The 15,544-nt window shown below is 43.1% G+C and overlaps 1 protein-coding gene and 1 long non-coding RNA gene across 2 annotated transcripts; one reads left to right on the top strand and one right to left on the bottom strand.

Moving 5' to 3' along the window:
- Nucleotides 1–5,159: 5,159 nt before the first annotated feature.
- LOC100833577 (salicylate carboxymethyltransferase) lies at nucleotides 5,160–7,883 on the top strand. Its single transcript, XM_003569583.4, has 3 exons — nucleotides 5,160–5,278; nucleotides 6,308–6,483; nucleotides 6,576–7,883. The coding sequence occupies exons 2-3, from the start codon at nucleotides 6,367–6,369 to the stop codon at nucleotides 7,602–7,604; spliced, it is 1,146 nt and encodes a 381-aa protein (XP_003569631.1). The 5' UTR covers nucleotides 5,160–5,278; nucleotides 6,308–6,366; the 3' UTR covers nucleotides 7,605–7,883.
- A 5,803-nt stretch (nucleotides 7,884–13,686) lies between these two features.
- On the bottom strand, nucleotides 13,687–14,254 carry LOC112270550. Its single transcript, XR_002962791.1, has 2 exons — nucleotides 14,119–14,254; nucleotides 13,687–14,006 (listed from the first exon to the last, which is right to left on the bottom strand). It is a non-coding gene; the product is annotated as an uncharacterized LOC112270550 (long non-coding RNA).
- Between the last annotated feature and the right edge of the window lie 1,290 nt (nucleotides 14,255–15,544).

Here is a 15,544-nt window from a genome sequence, read left to right as displayed (position 1 = left end):
ATATGGAACTTCGTGTGTTGCCTCATCCTTTTCGCCAGTATGGTTGTGTTCTAAAGCATCTCTCTAATTTCTTGGGTATATTTGATGGAGTATTCTAAGCAATACGATATGGATCTAACGAGGAGGATATATTTGATGGAGTATCAAAAACACCAAAGTGGTTAAGGCCCACGTAGGATCAATATGTTGGGTTAGTGGTAAAACCGATATTTATTCTTACGCTCTGAATGTACCTCCATCTGGCGATCAATATATTATAGCCTTTCAACTTTATTTTCTGTTGTTTTCTTCATGAGTAACGAGAATTTGAAGTACTAAACTCAGTTCCGCTTGTAATAATCAATATTCTATATATCTGCAATAATGGGTTATATATAAAAACGGCGAGCTCGCCGTGTAAACTTTAGTCCAATTATTGGCACAATATATAATCACGTAAAAATTTAATCTCACGTTACGATTTAGTTCTCCTGAAATCCTACAGACTAATGTAACTTAGCGTACACGCGACCTATCAGCGCAAGCAACCGATTGGCCAATTCCACATGTGAAGTCTAATTCAAGCATGATCTGAAATTTAATTCCAGATATATAAATAAAACTAATATCACCTTGAATGATCAATTAGTCTGATGCAAACATTGATCGACATGTTGGCTCGCGTTCTGAACTTCGATTGTGAGTTGCATTCTAAAACCACATATGTATAAGAGGTTGTCTCATGTTCAAAACATGATATATTTATATACTTCTTGGTGTAGTGAGATCAAGGTTTTAAATCACGCGCTAAATTATTTCGCGGCGGCATCCTCCAGATGCAATAGCGGCCGCTATTGCGCCTCAATCGTGTCATGGCGTACAAAAAATTTGTGCCAAATCTAAACTTATCTGTTATATAATGAAGAAATTAATGCAAAATTAGGGATCAACGTTGATTTCGCGGCAACTATCATAGCACCGCGCCGAGGCTTCCGTGCCGCTGTAGCGGCCAAATCGCGTGCTATTTGTTTACATGAGTGAGATTGGTTAATTCTACATAGGTGTATCGGGATTGATTAATTTCATTTGAGAGTATTAAGCTAATATCAAGTCAAACAAAACATGCGAGCTCTTGAGGTGGGGAGTTCGGTAGGAGCGCAACAGGTTAATTTTCCGAAGGTTGGTGCTTCCGGCCCTTGAAGTTGTGTTTTTGGTTTGGGAGTTATTCAGAGTCATGCTAGGGCGTGCTCCACCGACCTGGGAAATTAGGGCCTTCGGTTCGTTGGTTTTCTTTTCTTTGCTCCCCCACTATCGGGCGCCTTCCTTGAAAAAAAAAACATGACAACTCTTATAAACATGCTATACTACGGCGACCTAAAATTGAAGTTTGAAACGTAGACCGCTTCTATCTATATGACACATACATATCATTGATTTGATGTTTTTTGAAATAACATAGCAATACATATCTATGTGAGACAAAGAAATAAAAACATAAAAAGATGTTTCCCGCGCAATTAATTGCGCGGGACACCTTGCTAGTTGAACTTAACAGTAAATACCGCCTCCTCTCACAAAAAATACAACATTTCAAGCAGGGTTTTAATGTGGTTAATGGCAATGAAATATAGTAGTCGCTCTCTTGAATCTAAATCTCATTCGCACTAGCTGGCAAGTTCACTTTATTGTTCGAGAAAAGCAAGTTCACTTTATTCTCAGAATTTCCACAAAATACCTTTCTATGTGAAGTATGTATTCATCATCCATTATATTACATCAAGTAAGATTATATAGATCCACAGCCCTATAAATATATTATATTGCGCATGCACAGGCATAAAGTCGTAATATTCCCTGTAACTGTGAGCCAACAGAATGTGTGGAAACCAGAAAACTAGGGCCGCGTAATCAGATGCATGCAAGGACGGTTTAGCTCGAAGGGTCGCTATACACTGGTCAAAAGGGAGTGGAGTGGAGGGAGAGAGGTTCGTTTGAATATATGCATGGTACTTTTCAAATGCAATCATAGTGTAAAATTCAAAAATACATAAGGTGCTCATGCACTAGCTAGGGAGAAGCTCTGCATGCACCTGGTGAACTCTTAAATTAACAACCGCCAATTAGTCCGAGACCCACCACGCATGAACCCCCAATAAGTCAACAAGGGTATCGGACAATGAACACATATTTCTAATTAACTTGCAGCAACGCAAGCATATACTTTTTGTATATATGCTCTCCTAGTATCTTTATTCTGCCAAGTTGGTATTAAGTACATATAAAACGTCCATATAACCTCATTAATAAGAAGGTTACGCGATTTCATTTAGCATTTAGTATGAACCTTTGGACCCACCTCAGAGGCATTCTTTTTCCTCTTGTAAATTTAAAAAGGTTTTAAAATACCAAGAGAGAACACATCAGAGTGCCCTCCTAACAGTGCCAATCATCATGATTTTCTATTCAATTGTATTTTCCTTTTCTACTTGGGTAGCCGTAATCAAGAAGCACCTCAAAGCTCTCTCCTAACAGCGCTGCATCATCATAATTTTCTTGCCAGTTGTGTATATGCTGCATTTCATAAATCTAATTTCTAATTGATTTTGAACTATCTCTGGACTCTATATTGTTTTGTAGGAAACCAATTTGCTAATGTACTTTTATTTATCATTACAAATTTCATAAATAAGAACACATTCTTTATGAACCTAATTGCATTTTTCACATACACATATATTGAATGTAGCTATGTAAGGATTTCCTATGGAGCTCATAAGAAACCAAATTGCTAATTTCTTTTATCCGTTGCTCCAAACTCTTATATAAATAATTTAGTTGTATTCTATAAACCCAACTATCAGCATTAAACAATATTGCTAATTAAATATGTATGAACGCAAAAATTACTAATTCTCTTAAGTTGTTTTTCAAATCCTTCCATTTTTACTTAAAACTTCATAATTTATTTTTGTATTCTTACTGCACATATAACTTTAAAAAAAATTAAAACATGGTTTATTCCAAGTTTATCTACGAAAGCAATTGATATTTTTTATTTCTTATCCCAAATATATTATACAAAATAGAGTTTATATTTGTAATATCCAACTAATAATTCACATATAAATTATTCCAAAATTTAGCTATTTATATTCTCTTTATGGATATTGTATGAAATCCAGTTTACAAGTTTATTTATATACAGGTTTTTGTATAAAAAAGTTAAATACAAGATTTTGATGTTGAGGATCAGATGCTCCAGATTTGTCGCTATTAGGTAAGATCGTCGGTGCGGGAGGCGGCTGACCACCCGCCCCTCGACCGATTGATAACTAGTGCACCCCAAATATAATCTGCAAATAAACCAGCACAGTTTTCAGTTTAGTGATTTGGCAAATTTCAACTTTCAGAGGTTGGGCACAGTATTGAACAACGACGGAGCTAGGGCCACCACCCCACCCCCAGCCTATTTTTTTCTCTTTGTTTCATCCTCCTTTTCGTCAAGCTCATCCACTGGTATTGAAGGGGCAAAGTGCTGAGCATAGGTAGTTAGATACCTTAAATATTGTATGCAGAGATATAGAATGTGGAATATATGAGTACCATATCTTCAATTCTTAATGTGCTGTCAAAGCCTTGATGGGCATTAGACATTTGCAGTGCAGGCTTGCAACAATGGACGTGTCCACCTTAAGGCGTTTGCTAGGCCAGATTTTGCATTTTCTTTGTTCTCCTTTACCTCAAATGCAAAAGAAAGAGAGATGCCTATTAGCCATGCTATGTGTTTACAATAGCATATTAGCATATGTCTAGTCTTAATCAGTACGTGTGCAAATCCCGTTACATAATCTTTAACTGTAAAAGCTAGCCAAGTTACATAATTTCGCATTGTCTGTCTATGCCTTTTCCTAAGTGCAGGCAAAGATTCTTGTTTGTTCCAAAAATTTACTTTTCGTGATATATATATGAAGTTAATTAGTCCATAGATTTGCACTGCGTGATTAATATAAAGGGTTTAGGCTTTTCTTAGTGTGAAGTACTTTGATTCTTCATGAATAAAGTTCACCCCTCAGTTCAAGATCATTTCTTCCTCCTTGCAAAAAAAAAAAAAAGAGACCAGTTCTGCCTGAAAAGTACTGCAAGTACATGACCCGTTTAACTCACGAGTAGTCCTGTTTAGCTCGCCGTGACAAGAAAACAGGGCAACACAAGACAATGTGATCCACAACTCTATCACTCTATCTCCAGTTTCTTATACTTGGAAGTTGGAGCAAGCAACAGCGAACTGGAGAGAGAAGAGAAGAAGAGAGGAAAAAGGACCCGGTTTGCAACGATACCTAACACTCTAGATTTCGGAAGCAATTCACGGGAGCCTCAGGCTCTCGCTATCAGCACATTCCATTCCACTCATGATAGGCAAGTTAGAGGAAGGAGAGCAAACACTGCTGGTTCCGGTTGGGGAATGTACCGATGAGACGTCGTCACACATCACACGAGACACGAGTCCGCCCACCTGCACTGCACTTTGGCACTCCTTGGGACACTCTGCTCCTCTCGTCTCGTGTGCCCGCCCACTGCCCCCAATTCCTTCCCTTCTGCACGGAAAAGAAAACGGAAAAAGGTGGCGATCGACGGTCCAGCCCCACCGCCTCTCAATTTTCCACCGGCGACACGCCTAGCTGTCCCGCCGCGATACGCCACGAACCCACGGCCCCCGAATATCTTCCCCAGAGGGCCAGCTTTTGGGGATTCTCAATCATAAACTAAACTGCAGGATTGCTGAATCTTTTCTCTTGTTTATATACGGATGGATGGAAATGGCGTTCGTGACACCCAGCTGGCTGTGTCTGTGTGTGGCGTACCGTATCTAATCTTCGTTTGCATTTACTCATTTCGATTCATAAAAAGTGCTATCCACTTAGTACAAATTTTTTACGAAACGAAGTACTTAGTACAAAATGGACAACAGTTTTATGAATAGGGGGAGTACTTAATAATGATACCATTACTATAGCTGCAGCTTGAGAGGTCTGATATTTCTCCCCATTGCATACGGTAGCCACTTAGCCAACGGTGTGGAGCGAGCATGGCGGTCGTCATTTTTATGAGTACAATTTGCGCAAGTGGGGGCGCGCCCCTCGCAACTGGACTATTCGGATTCCATTTGGCCGCCTATAAATACCACGAGGTGCGAGCACTGCAGATGCCAAGCTAGGCAGCCAAGCCGGTCACAAAGCCAGGACAGGCAAAGCTAAGCAGTTTGGAGAGGAGACCAGCTGATACTGTCTGAAATCCGAAGGTGAGTTCTTAAGAAGCTGCTTGATTTGGCTCTGGAATGCTTGATCTCATGCGTGTGCATATCATGTAGCTGATGAAAATAGCATTGTTTTGTTTGTCCACATATATGATCGGTCGGTGCTGCTAGCTAGACAGCTAGAGGATGATGGGCTACATATGCTCTGCATTTAGCATGTTTTGTCCACTTCCATTGCATCTGTTGAATCAAGAACCTTCCATTTCTGAAAGGAAGCACTGAACAGGGGAGAGGCTTTCAAGCATTCAATCCATGTTGCCTGTTTAAACATGGAAATGCCTGTTTGAAAAAGTGGGCAGTCTTTCGAGAACTGCATCCATTCGCCTATTTAGACATGGAAATGGCATTTGTTCCATTTGGAAACAGGTTCTCTGTTCCGCGCCAACAAGAAAATCTTCCTCATAAAAAAAACATGGATATGTCTCTGAACAAAGTGGAAAGTGTCCTTTGAGTTGTTACTGTAGGAGTCATGGTAGACAGGGCACCAATTAAGCACAAAAGGTGTCGGTTGACTCAGGTTTCCAGCCACTTATTATGGAGGGAACATGGCCGATAAAATATATTTTAATAAGAAGACATGGCCGGAAAATGTTTCCACCAGTAGTTTTGCTTGGCGTCTTTTAATTTCTGCATAGCATTCTCATCACACTGTCACTTCGTTTCACCTGAGAGAGTCCAATCTGCCGCCGTGCACGGTATGATAACATCGAATCCGAGACCATGTACTTAAAGCCTGACAGTATTGTACTTTATCTGACTGAACCTGGCTTCTCAATGAGTCGTACCAAAACCGAGCCAAAAAGGACATCTCAGTTAGACATATCACGCTTTGTTTGCATAAAGTGGCCTAAACAGATGCCTCGAGAATAACTTTTACACCTACCGTGTAACTGCCCGTAGCTAGAGATACGGTGTAGAGTAGCTCTTTTTTGCTGCCAAACATATTTTGTGCAAAATGTTGTTGTACTACACAGTTAAGCAGCGTCCTGAACTTGTATGTATTTTACATTACAGGACCACAGGAAGAAGGCATTAATTCTTGATAACCAGTCCACTACCACCAGTGACCAGCCATGGCTTCCTCAATGGTCCACTGCTCCGACAAGCTCCCGTTCATGAACGTGGAGACGATCCTCCACATGAAAGAAGGCCTCGACGAGACCAGCTACGCGCAGAACTCTTCGCTTCAGGTGAGCAATTCATCCACCTCGATCACGGATGATTGACATTCCCAATTCAGATCAAGACACATTCTGAACACGTATATTATCAATTCTTGCAGAAGAGGGGCATGGACACTCTGAAGAGCCTGATCACCAACTCTGCCACGGACGTGTACCTTTCGCAGATGCCGGAGAGGTTCACGGTGGCCGACCTCGGGTGCTCCTCGGGCCCGAACGCGCTGTGCCTGGTGGAGGACATCATCAGGAGCATCGGCAAGGTATGCCGCGGCTCGTCGACGCAGCCGCCGCCGGAGTTCTCGGTGCTCCTCAACGACCTCCCGACCAACGACTTCAACACCATCTTCTTCAGCCTCCCGGAGTTCACCGACCGGCTCAAGTCGGCCGCCAGGTCCGACGAGTGGGGCCGGCCGATGGTGTTCCTGTCCGGCGTCCCCGGGTCCTTCTACGGCAGGCTCTTCCCCCGGCAGAGCGTGCACTTCATCTGCTCCTGCTCCAGCCTGCACTGGCTCTCCCAGGTCCCTCCGGGGCTCTTCGACCAGACCACGAACGCGCCGATCAACAAGGGGAAGATGTACATATCAGACACGAGCCCTTTCGCCGTCCAACTGGCCTATTTTAGGCAGTTCCAGCGAGACTTCAGCCTGTTCCTAAAGTCGCGCGCCGCCGAGGTCCTCCCGGGCGGCAGGATGGTTCTGGCCATGCTGGGCCGGCAAAGCGAGAGCCGCGCCGACCGGAGGACGAACTTCCTGTGGGAGCTCCTGTCCGAGTCATTCGCGGCACTCGTGTCAAAGGGGCTGGTTGGGCAGGACAAAGTGGACGCGTACAACGTGCCGTTCTACGCGCCGTCGCTGCGGGAGGTGGAGGAGGAAGTGCGTCGGGAAGGGTCCTTCGGAGTCGACCACGTGCAGGCGCAGGAGATCAACCTGAGCAGCAGCGGCGACGCCAAGGAGGACGGCAGGACGGTGTCGATGGCGATCAGGGCCATCCAGGAGTCCATGCTGAGCCACCACTTCGGGCCGGACGTCGTGGACGCGCTGTTCCACGAGTACACCCAGCTCGTCACCGAGTCCATGGAGAGGGAGGAGGTCAAGAGCGTCCAGATTGGGGTGCTCGTCACCAGGTTGTGAGATGATCTGAGTCTGTCTTAGCTAGCGTGGATTTATTAATGGTGCTGATGGTTGACGCGTAGAAGGTAGCAGTGCGTGTATAGCTTGACTCTGTTCTGTTCTTTGTTGTTGTTGTCGTCGTCGTCGTCGTCTTTGTTTTGTTGTTTCCAGTATCAACTGGTGGAGTACTAACTAGTTTCATGTGGCTTAACTGATAGGATTGGAAGAATGAAAGCCATATTGGCAAGTGTATTTCAGTTTAAATGAAAAGCATATACAATTCAAGTGAGTATGGCTCAATATATCGACTTAAAATAGTTATGTTAGTCGACATAAACCGTCTGGTCTGATTATTGTTGCACGAACTAGCACGTTGGCCTGCGCGAAATGCGCGTGATAGACCTGATGATCGCTCTTGTATTATTTTTTTGTACGTGTGCTAATGATTTTTTCATTTTGTACCTCTTTTGATTCCCTACTGTACTGTTATATCCCATCTGGCCGGGTTTATAAGGCTCGCTCGGGATTTTATAAGGGACTTTGGCGAAAGCGACACAAAAAAAATATCGTTGTATTCGTATTGGAAAATTCAACCAATAGTATATGTTTATATAGCTACATTTCTTTTTGTATAATTGTTCGTCAAAGTTTGGTACAAAATTCAATGCGGGTCTTATAAATTGATGGAGTGAGTATAATTTACTGATATTAGATTTTGTCCGATATGTATCTATTCATCATATTTTTAAGTACTTTTAATTCTAAAATCGAAAATATGATATTTGTATACCTAAGGGCTTCCAGGGCGTGCCAAAAGCCAAATTTGTCAAATATATCCAAATTGGCATTGACGCTAAATTTTAGTTTTCATGCAGTGAAATGATGCCAAATTTTGCACGTAAATGGGACCCACAAAAGAATGGATTAATTACCCATTTCCCTTGTCTCTTCTTCTTCCCCAATCTCACTTTCCCATCAAATCCTCGGACCCCAACTCCGCCAGCGCCCCACGGCACCACCTCCGCTCGCGGCCCTGCACCTCCTCCACTCCTCCGACGCACGCCCTCTGCCCCACCTCCGCCCCTTCTACGCACGCCCTACACCGCCTCCGCTAGTGCCCCTATGCCGCGCTCGCCCAACAGCGCCTCCGACCCCTCCGCGCGCACCCCTGCACTGCCTTCCGCTATGCCCGGCACCACTGTGGAGGCTTTAAGGGATATAGTTCTGTACCTAAATTGTGTAATCCCTCACATGAGCCTCTCATTCCCCAAATCCCCTAGGCGGCCAGGCCACAACCGCCACAGTACTCCCACCCTTGTCCGTTGCTGCTCTGCTTGGCGCCTCTCGCCACTGCTTCTTGTTGTTAGTTTGGACTCGGTATTTCTTTTTGGAGGTTCAGTCGAACGTAACATCAAATAAACGATGCGTCAGTTTCCCTCATTTTTTCCTTAATCTATTTTTGGCGGATTCTTTTTCTTAATCAAGGTGGAGGGCCTCGGTACCCTTCATATTGCTTTTAGTTTATTATTTAATATTTTCATGACCTGTGAAGAAATAAAATTGATAACATATTATGTTACATTTGGCACCATAAAAACAAACACTTAGATTATTATGTATTTTATTTCATGACCTATGAAGGAAAACAACGAAAGTAAAGTTGAAATGTTGTCGTGTAAGAGACTATGTTATGTTTGGCAAAAAAAAAACAAATTTAACTTAATTACCACTAATTACAATAAATTGGGCTTACTTGGGCCTAAAAATATTTTAATGTTTATTATAGCTCAACAAATATACCTCTAATTATCTCTAATGTCACTGTTGGAGTGTTGGGCCTAATTGGCCCTGAAACCACTTTAATGTTTAGTAATAGCCCATCAAACATACGCTCTCATTAAATCTTGATCATTAGATATAAGATCGAATGGTCAAATTAATTGAGATGATGTGGATTAACGTGAAGCCTCCCCTCGGTACCTCTCATATTGCTTTTAGTATAGGCTTTGTGTATCCGAACTACAAATTCATGATGTCGATGCAGATATGCAAGATTTTACAGTACCAATCGGCACCAACCTTTCCTTTTGCAGGTAATAAGGCTTTAGCTTATTCTTGCGACTCGTGAAAAAACAATGAAAAATTTATTATCGTCTAATGCAGTTCGATGTTGTGTTCGACAACATAGAAATAAATATTTAGCTTAGTTAGCATGCTGGCTTATATGAGTCTCAAACCACTTTGATGTTTTGTCCTTATCCCATCAGATATACCCACCTTAATAAATCTTAACCATGAGATATAAGATCTAACGGTCTAAATATTTCAAATGATGTGGATGATCTACATGGAGCCTCCCCTTGGCACCCTTTATATTGACTCTATTAGGAGTAACATATTTTCTTAAGCAGCTGATTCAATTTCATTTATTTTTGTACTATAGTTTTGGTTTTGTAGGTATTGGATTGGATATGAGTGACTGGAGAGTGATTCATGTGGGGCAGCAAATAGTTAACATCGCCGGCAACGTGATAGGTATGGATAAGTTCTTTTAGCAAAACCGTGCTGTGAAACGTGACATGTCTTTTTTTATACGAAAAGCCCAAAGCCTAATGTATCGTAACAACGTTTGGAGTGGGCTTTCGGTTTCCTCCTTTTTAGCAACCAACGTGACCTTCATATAGATCTGAATTTGAACGCGTTTGGAGTGGGCTTCGGTTTCCTATTTTTTAGCAGCCAACGTGACATACATAATAGATCTGAATTTGTACGTGCCTGTGAGAAGAAAGGCAAACGTTGTTCACGACCCTCAGATCTTAGATTTAACGATCAAAATAATTCTGATGATGTGGATCAACGTGGAGTCTCTCCTCGGTACCCCTCATATTGCTTTTAGTATATAATAAATAGATTTCATTTTTATATCAGATGGTTGTTTACTGCAGTTATTTCTCAGCCACAAAACCGACAAGCCAATGTCAAGGATCTGTCTCGTTTATTTGACTTGTATTACTTCTGTCCTCAACTTCTTTTGTTAACAACAAAATGAAGTCAACTAGGACTGTTGTTTGCAGTTACAATACCTAAGCTCCAACCTCACAACACACTTCAGATGTCACTTCATGAGCCGAAATCCGCTGGGGTCCTGGTCGGAGTGGCTTCGTGTGCTACTAGATCGTGTACCTATGGACGAGGGAGCAAAGGGTTCTGATATTGCCATGGCGTGCATAGCACACTTGTGCAATGACGTGATCCATGGAAAAGTGAACATTTCGCAATGGCATACGAAAATTCATTTTCTAGCGGCTCAGCTAAGTGCCGGTGCCCATTCGGCCGTTCCTTCTCGCAGCGATTCGTGCTGCCCGACAACGTAGCCCGTGTACGTCACATGTATCTATGCCCCAATATATTAAATTAGAGTTGGTGTGATGATACGGTCGCCGCCGTAGGTTAACTTGGTACGGTCGTCGTCCTAGGTTAATTTCGTTAAAATTACAACCAATATGTCCCTGTCCGTTATTTTTTTTCCTCCAGTTAAAATTACAACAAATATGTCACTGCACGTTAGTTTCTTTTCCTCCAGTTTTTTTCACGATTTCTCCTACTCCATCTTACAACTGACGCCACCACACCCGCATGCCGACCTCGACGGCGCTATGAGTTGCCTACACAGAAAATAAAAATAAATAGTTTATGATTTTGTTGACCCGTAGCAACGCGCGGGCACACCTGCTAGTTCGTTATTATCTGCAGCTAGTTTCGTGGGTGGACCCATACGGTGGGGGTGGCTAATCCTGGCCATCGGGCCGACCCGGCACGGCCCGGGCACGAGATGGGGACGGCCCCGCACAGCACGGCCTGGCACGGGTGGGCACGAAATGAAGTCGTGCCGTGCTGGTTTGGCCCACAGGCCTGATCTGGGAAGAAGACCTGGAACACAGTCATTTCCGGCCTGGCCTAACGGCCTGAAAGCACAAAGGCCCGAGCTGTGTACGTTCGGGCTGTTTCGGCCCGTTCGGGGTATTTTGGCCTGTTCGGGGCGTTTTTAAAGGAAAAATTCTGTAAAAATTGAAAAAACACTGGAAAACACGTAAAAAAGTTTGTAAAAAAGAATTAAAATTGGTTTGTTTTCATGTCGTGCTTTTCGTGCCGGGTTCGTTCCCGTGCCGTGCTCGTCCCGGTGCTTTGCATGCCGTGCTCGTGCCAGCCCATGGGCCGGAATCCCTAAAAAATCCTGTCACGTGGTGGGCTTCATGCTTGGCCCGACACGATTTGGCCCGGGCCGTGCTTCAACGTTAGACAGTCGGACTCATATGGGTGTGTTCTTTCAAGAATGCTCTGTAGGACAACATTTTTTGCTATTCATAGCCGCAATGAACACATTAAGGCATGTTGCCAACTTGACTTACAACAGTTTGAGAGTTGCACATCTTCACATAGAGAGGGTTATATCATACTCTTCTCTGTTATGCGTATAGCTTCATTCTTCCCAGGTCCTACTTCATGAGATCTCCGATCACATAGGTTGGGTGTACTATGGCGTAACGTTCATGGGTCTCAATCCCATCTCCCTCGATGCGCTCTCTATCACATTACGTGATAGTCCCTTTGTAAAGGGATCTGCCGGGTTTTGTCTGTTTGAATATATGTAATAGTTATTACTCCACAGTTTCTCAATTTCCTGACAGACTTCACACGACAAGACCATAGGAGGCAGCCAGGGATAGTAGTATTCGGATGGTAGTAAGTCTAGCAACGGGTGAATAGGTGTCGAAGTAATCTTCGTCTTCTTTCTGAGTGTAGCCTTTTGCCACCAGCCGCCTTATACTTTTCAATAATACCGTCACGCTTTAGTTTCTTCTTGAACACCCACTTGAAGCCCACTGGCTTACAACCATGTGGTCGTTCAGATAACTCCCAAGTCCCATTAGAAAGAATGGAATCCATCTCACTCTGGACAGTTTCTTTCCAGTCATCTGCATCCGAAGATACATAAAGGCTATGCAATGGTTTTGGGAGTATCCTCCACAAGGTACACAATGAAGTCATCACCGAGGGATTTTGCAATCCTTTGTCTCTTACTCCTGGAAGGAGCTTCATTGTCATCCTTCTCAACATCATCCTCAGGATGTTCGAATTCATTATCAGATGTATTAGATTCAGTTATGCTAGACTCAGATAATATTTCAGAAGAAATCTAGCAATGTTATGCATATCTTTCATAGGAAAAAATATTCTCAAAAAATGTTGCATCATAAGATTACATAATAGTATCAACATGCATATCAGGTACCTCGGATTTAACTACTAAGAATCTATAGCCTACACTCCGCTGAGCATAGCCTAGAAAGATACAATCCACTGTTTTCGGTCCGACCTTGCGTTTCTTGGGAATTGGAACATTGATCTTCGCCAAACATCCCCAAGTGCGCAAGTAAGAAAGTGATGGCTTTCTCCCAATCGACTCCTCATAGGGAGTCTTCTCTTTATTTTTGTTTGGAACTATATTCAGGACATGACATGAAGTCAGCAGAGCCTCCTCCCACCATGCCTTAGATAAACCGGCGATGACTAACGTGGAATGCACCAAGTCAGTCAACGTGCGGTTTTTCTCTCGGCGACCCCGTTTGATTGGGGCGAATAAGGAGGCGTCCTCTCATGAATAATAACATGTTCCTCACAAAATTCATCAAATATATTGGAGAAATACTCACCACCACGATCCGACCTAATACGTTTGATCTTTCTCTCGAATTGCTTTTCAACTTCAGCCTTATAGATTTTAAAGCAGTCTAAAGCCTCATCTTTCATTCGCAACAAATAAACATAGCAGAATCTATTGGCATCATCAATTAACGTCATAAAATATCTCTTTCCACCTTTTGTCAACACACCATTCATCTCACAAAGGTCAGAACGTATGCGTTCTAGAGGTGCCAGATTAATTCTCTCCTCGACCGCCGTGTGGGGCTTTCGAGATTGCTTTGATTGCACACAACTATGGCACTTAGAACATTTGGCAATGCTAAAAGTAGGAATTAAACGAGACATTAAAACGAAATTAATATGACATAAACGAGAGTGCGAAACACTTGCATCATCATTAAGATTGCCACAAATATGTTTCACTGACATGTTACTAAAATCTGAAAGGGAAAACGGAACAAAGCCTCCGCACTCATAGTCTTTACGAATAAATTGTCCATGTTTGGAAACAACTACTTGATTAGACTCCAAAACTACCTTAAAACCATCTCTGCATAAAATGGAACCGTTAACGAGATTCTTGTTCATGGAGGGGACATGCATCACATTCCTTAGCCGCACAATCTTGCCCGATGTAAACTTCAGATCGACCGTACCAACACCATGAACAGTTGCGTGTGACGTGTTTCCCATCAAGACGGTTGAATCCCTTCCATGCTGGTAAGAAGTAAACAAAGAGATGTCAGAACATACATGAACATTAGCACCCGTATCAATCCACCAACATGGAGATTGAAATAATGGAAGAACAATAGGTAAAATACCATACGTCTCAGTGTTGCTAGCGGTCACAACGTTGACAGTCTTCTGCCCATTTTTCCCTCTGCGATCTGCACAATCATGACAGTCTCTGGATAAGTGGCCGAGCTCTTGAAGGTAGTAGTCTGCGCAGGCTTGTTGTTAACAACAGCGGACTTCTTCCCTTTGTTCTTTGCGTTGCCGTGAAAATTCCTCTGTATCATATTGGTGTTAGACGGAATTTTAGCAGCCCTCTTTGTGGTGTCCTTAGCCTGAGCTTTCTCTTCAACATCAAGGAACGCTATCAGTTGTTTGACTAATATCTCCTGTCTCTTGTGTTTCAGAGACGTGGCGAAGTTCCTCCACGCAGGAGGTAACTTTGCAATGTGCACCCAGCCACGTACTTATCGGACAAGTCACACTTGAGAAGTTGGATCTCTCTCACAATGACCTGTATCTCTTGCACCTGTTCAACTACAGAACGGTTATCCACCATCATGTAATCATTAAGAGACTCCATGGTATACAGTTCACTGCCTGCATCGGTTGCACCGAATTTAGCATCCAGTACATCCCACAACTCCTTCCCATCTTCTATGTGCATGTACACAGCACAAAGACGGTCAGAAAAATCACTCAGAATGATGCATCCTCTAAAGGCAACATTGGCATCCTAGAGTTTTTTCTGAGCTTACTCACACAAATCTCTGTCAGGTTTGCCGTTTGTTACCCAGAATGCTTTCAGAGTCTGCAACCAGAGCATGGCCTTTAATTGTCATCTCTCGAACTACACCCCGAAGAATTTATCCGTCTTTAGTGCATCTGCTAAACCCATATTTAAATCCGGAAATTGCCTATAATAATGTTTTTGGACTGTTGGAAAATTAAACAGTTTCGAGAATATAAAAAATATGAATAATTCTAGAATATAGATCATGACGACAGTGGCAACTAACACACGCATCTCAAAAATACTAGAAGTATTTAACAGCCCAACGAACATCAATATGAACTTGCAAATCATAGCTAAATTGTAGATCGTATTACGGATTACGTATTGTTGTGATGAAGAAGAAGCCATGACGACGATCGATTTGACTTGACGACGTTCCTGACGACGAAGACGGCGGCACGTAGCACCGCCTGACTTGGACAGTAAACGACCTGTGGTGACGGAAGCAAGCAGTCGCGCGGACCGCTTCCCAAAAACCTTATTCTCCCTCTCCCATACAGGATCGCAAAGACAAAAGGTTCCGGAGACCTGCTCTCCCGTTTGCTGGTACACGCCTGCGTTCCGGATGGAGTAGACTACGATGACGGCGCAAAAGCGAGAGACAGGCGAAACCCAAACTCGGTTGTGTTGTGTACCGATCGAGGGACGGGGCGGCTGTATAAATTTCACGCAGGTATAGGTCGGTTCGGTTTAGGAATCCTGAACCGACTCCACAAAATCTGCA

This window comes from Brachypodium distachyon, chromosome 2, assembly GCF_000005505.3.
Source record: "Brachypodium distachyon strain Bd21 chromosome 2, Brachypodium_distachyon_v3.0, whole genome shotgun sequence".
Taxonomy (NCBI): domain Eukaryota; kingdom Viridiplantae; phylum Streptophyta; class Magnoliopsida; order Poales; family Poaceae; genus Brachypodium; species Brachypodium distachyon.
Note: the sequence above shows the minus strand (reverse complement) of the source record. Positions and strands in the feature narration are given on the sequence as shown.

Bases quoted from the DNA above. Each gene is read 5' to 3' on its own strand.
- LOC100833577 (XM_003569583.4), top strand. From the start codon at position 6,367: ATGGCTTCCTCAATGGTCCACTGCTCCGACAAGCTCCCGTTCATGAAC. The intron at 6,484-6,575 runs GTGAGCAATTCA...CAATTCTTGCAG, and splicing joins CGCAGAACTCTTCGCTTCAG to AAGAGGGGCATGGACACTCT.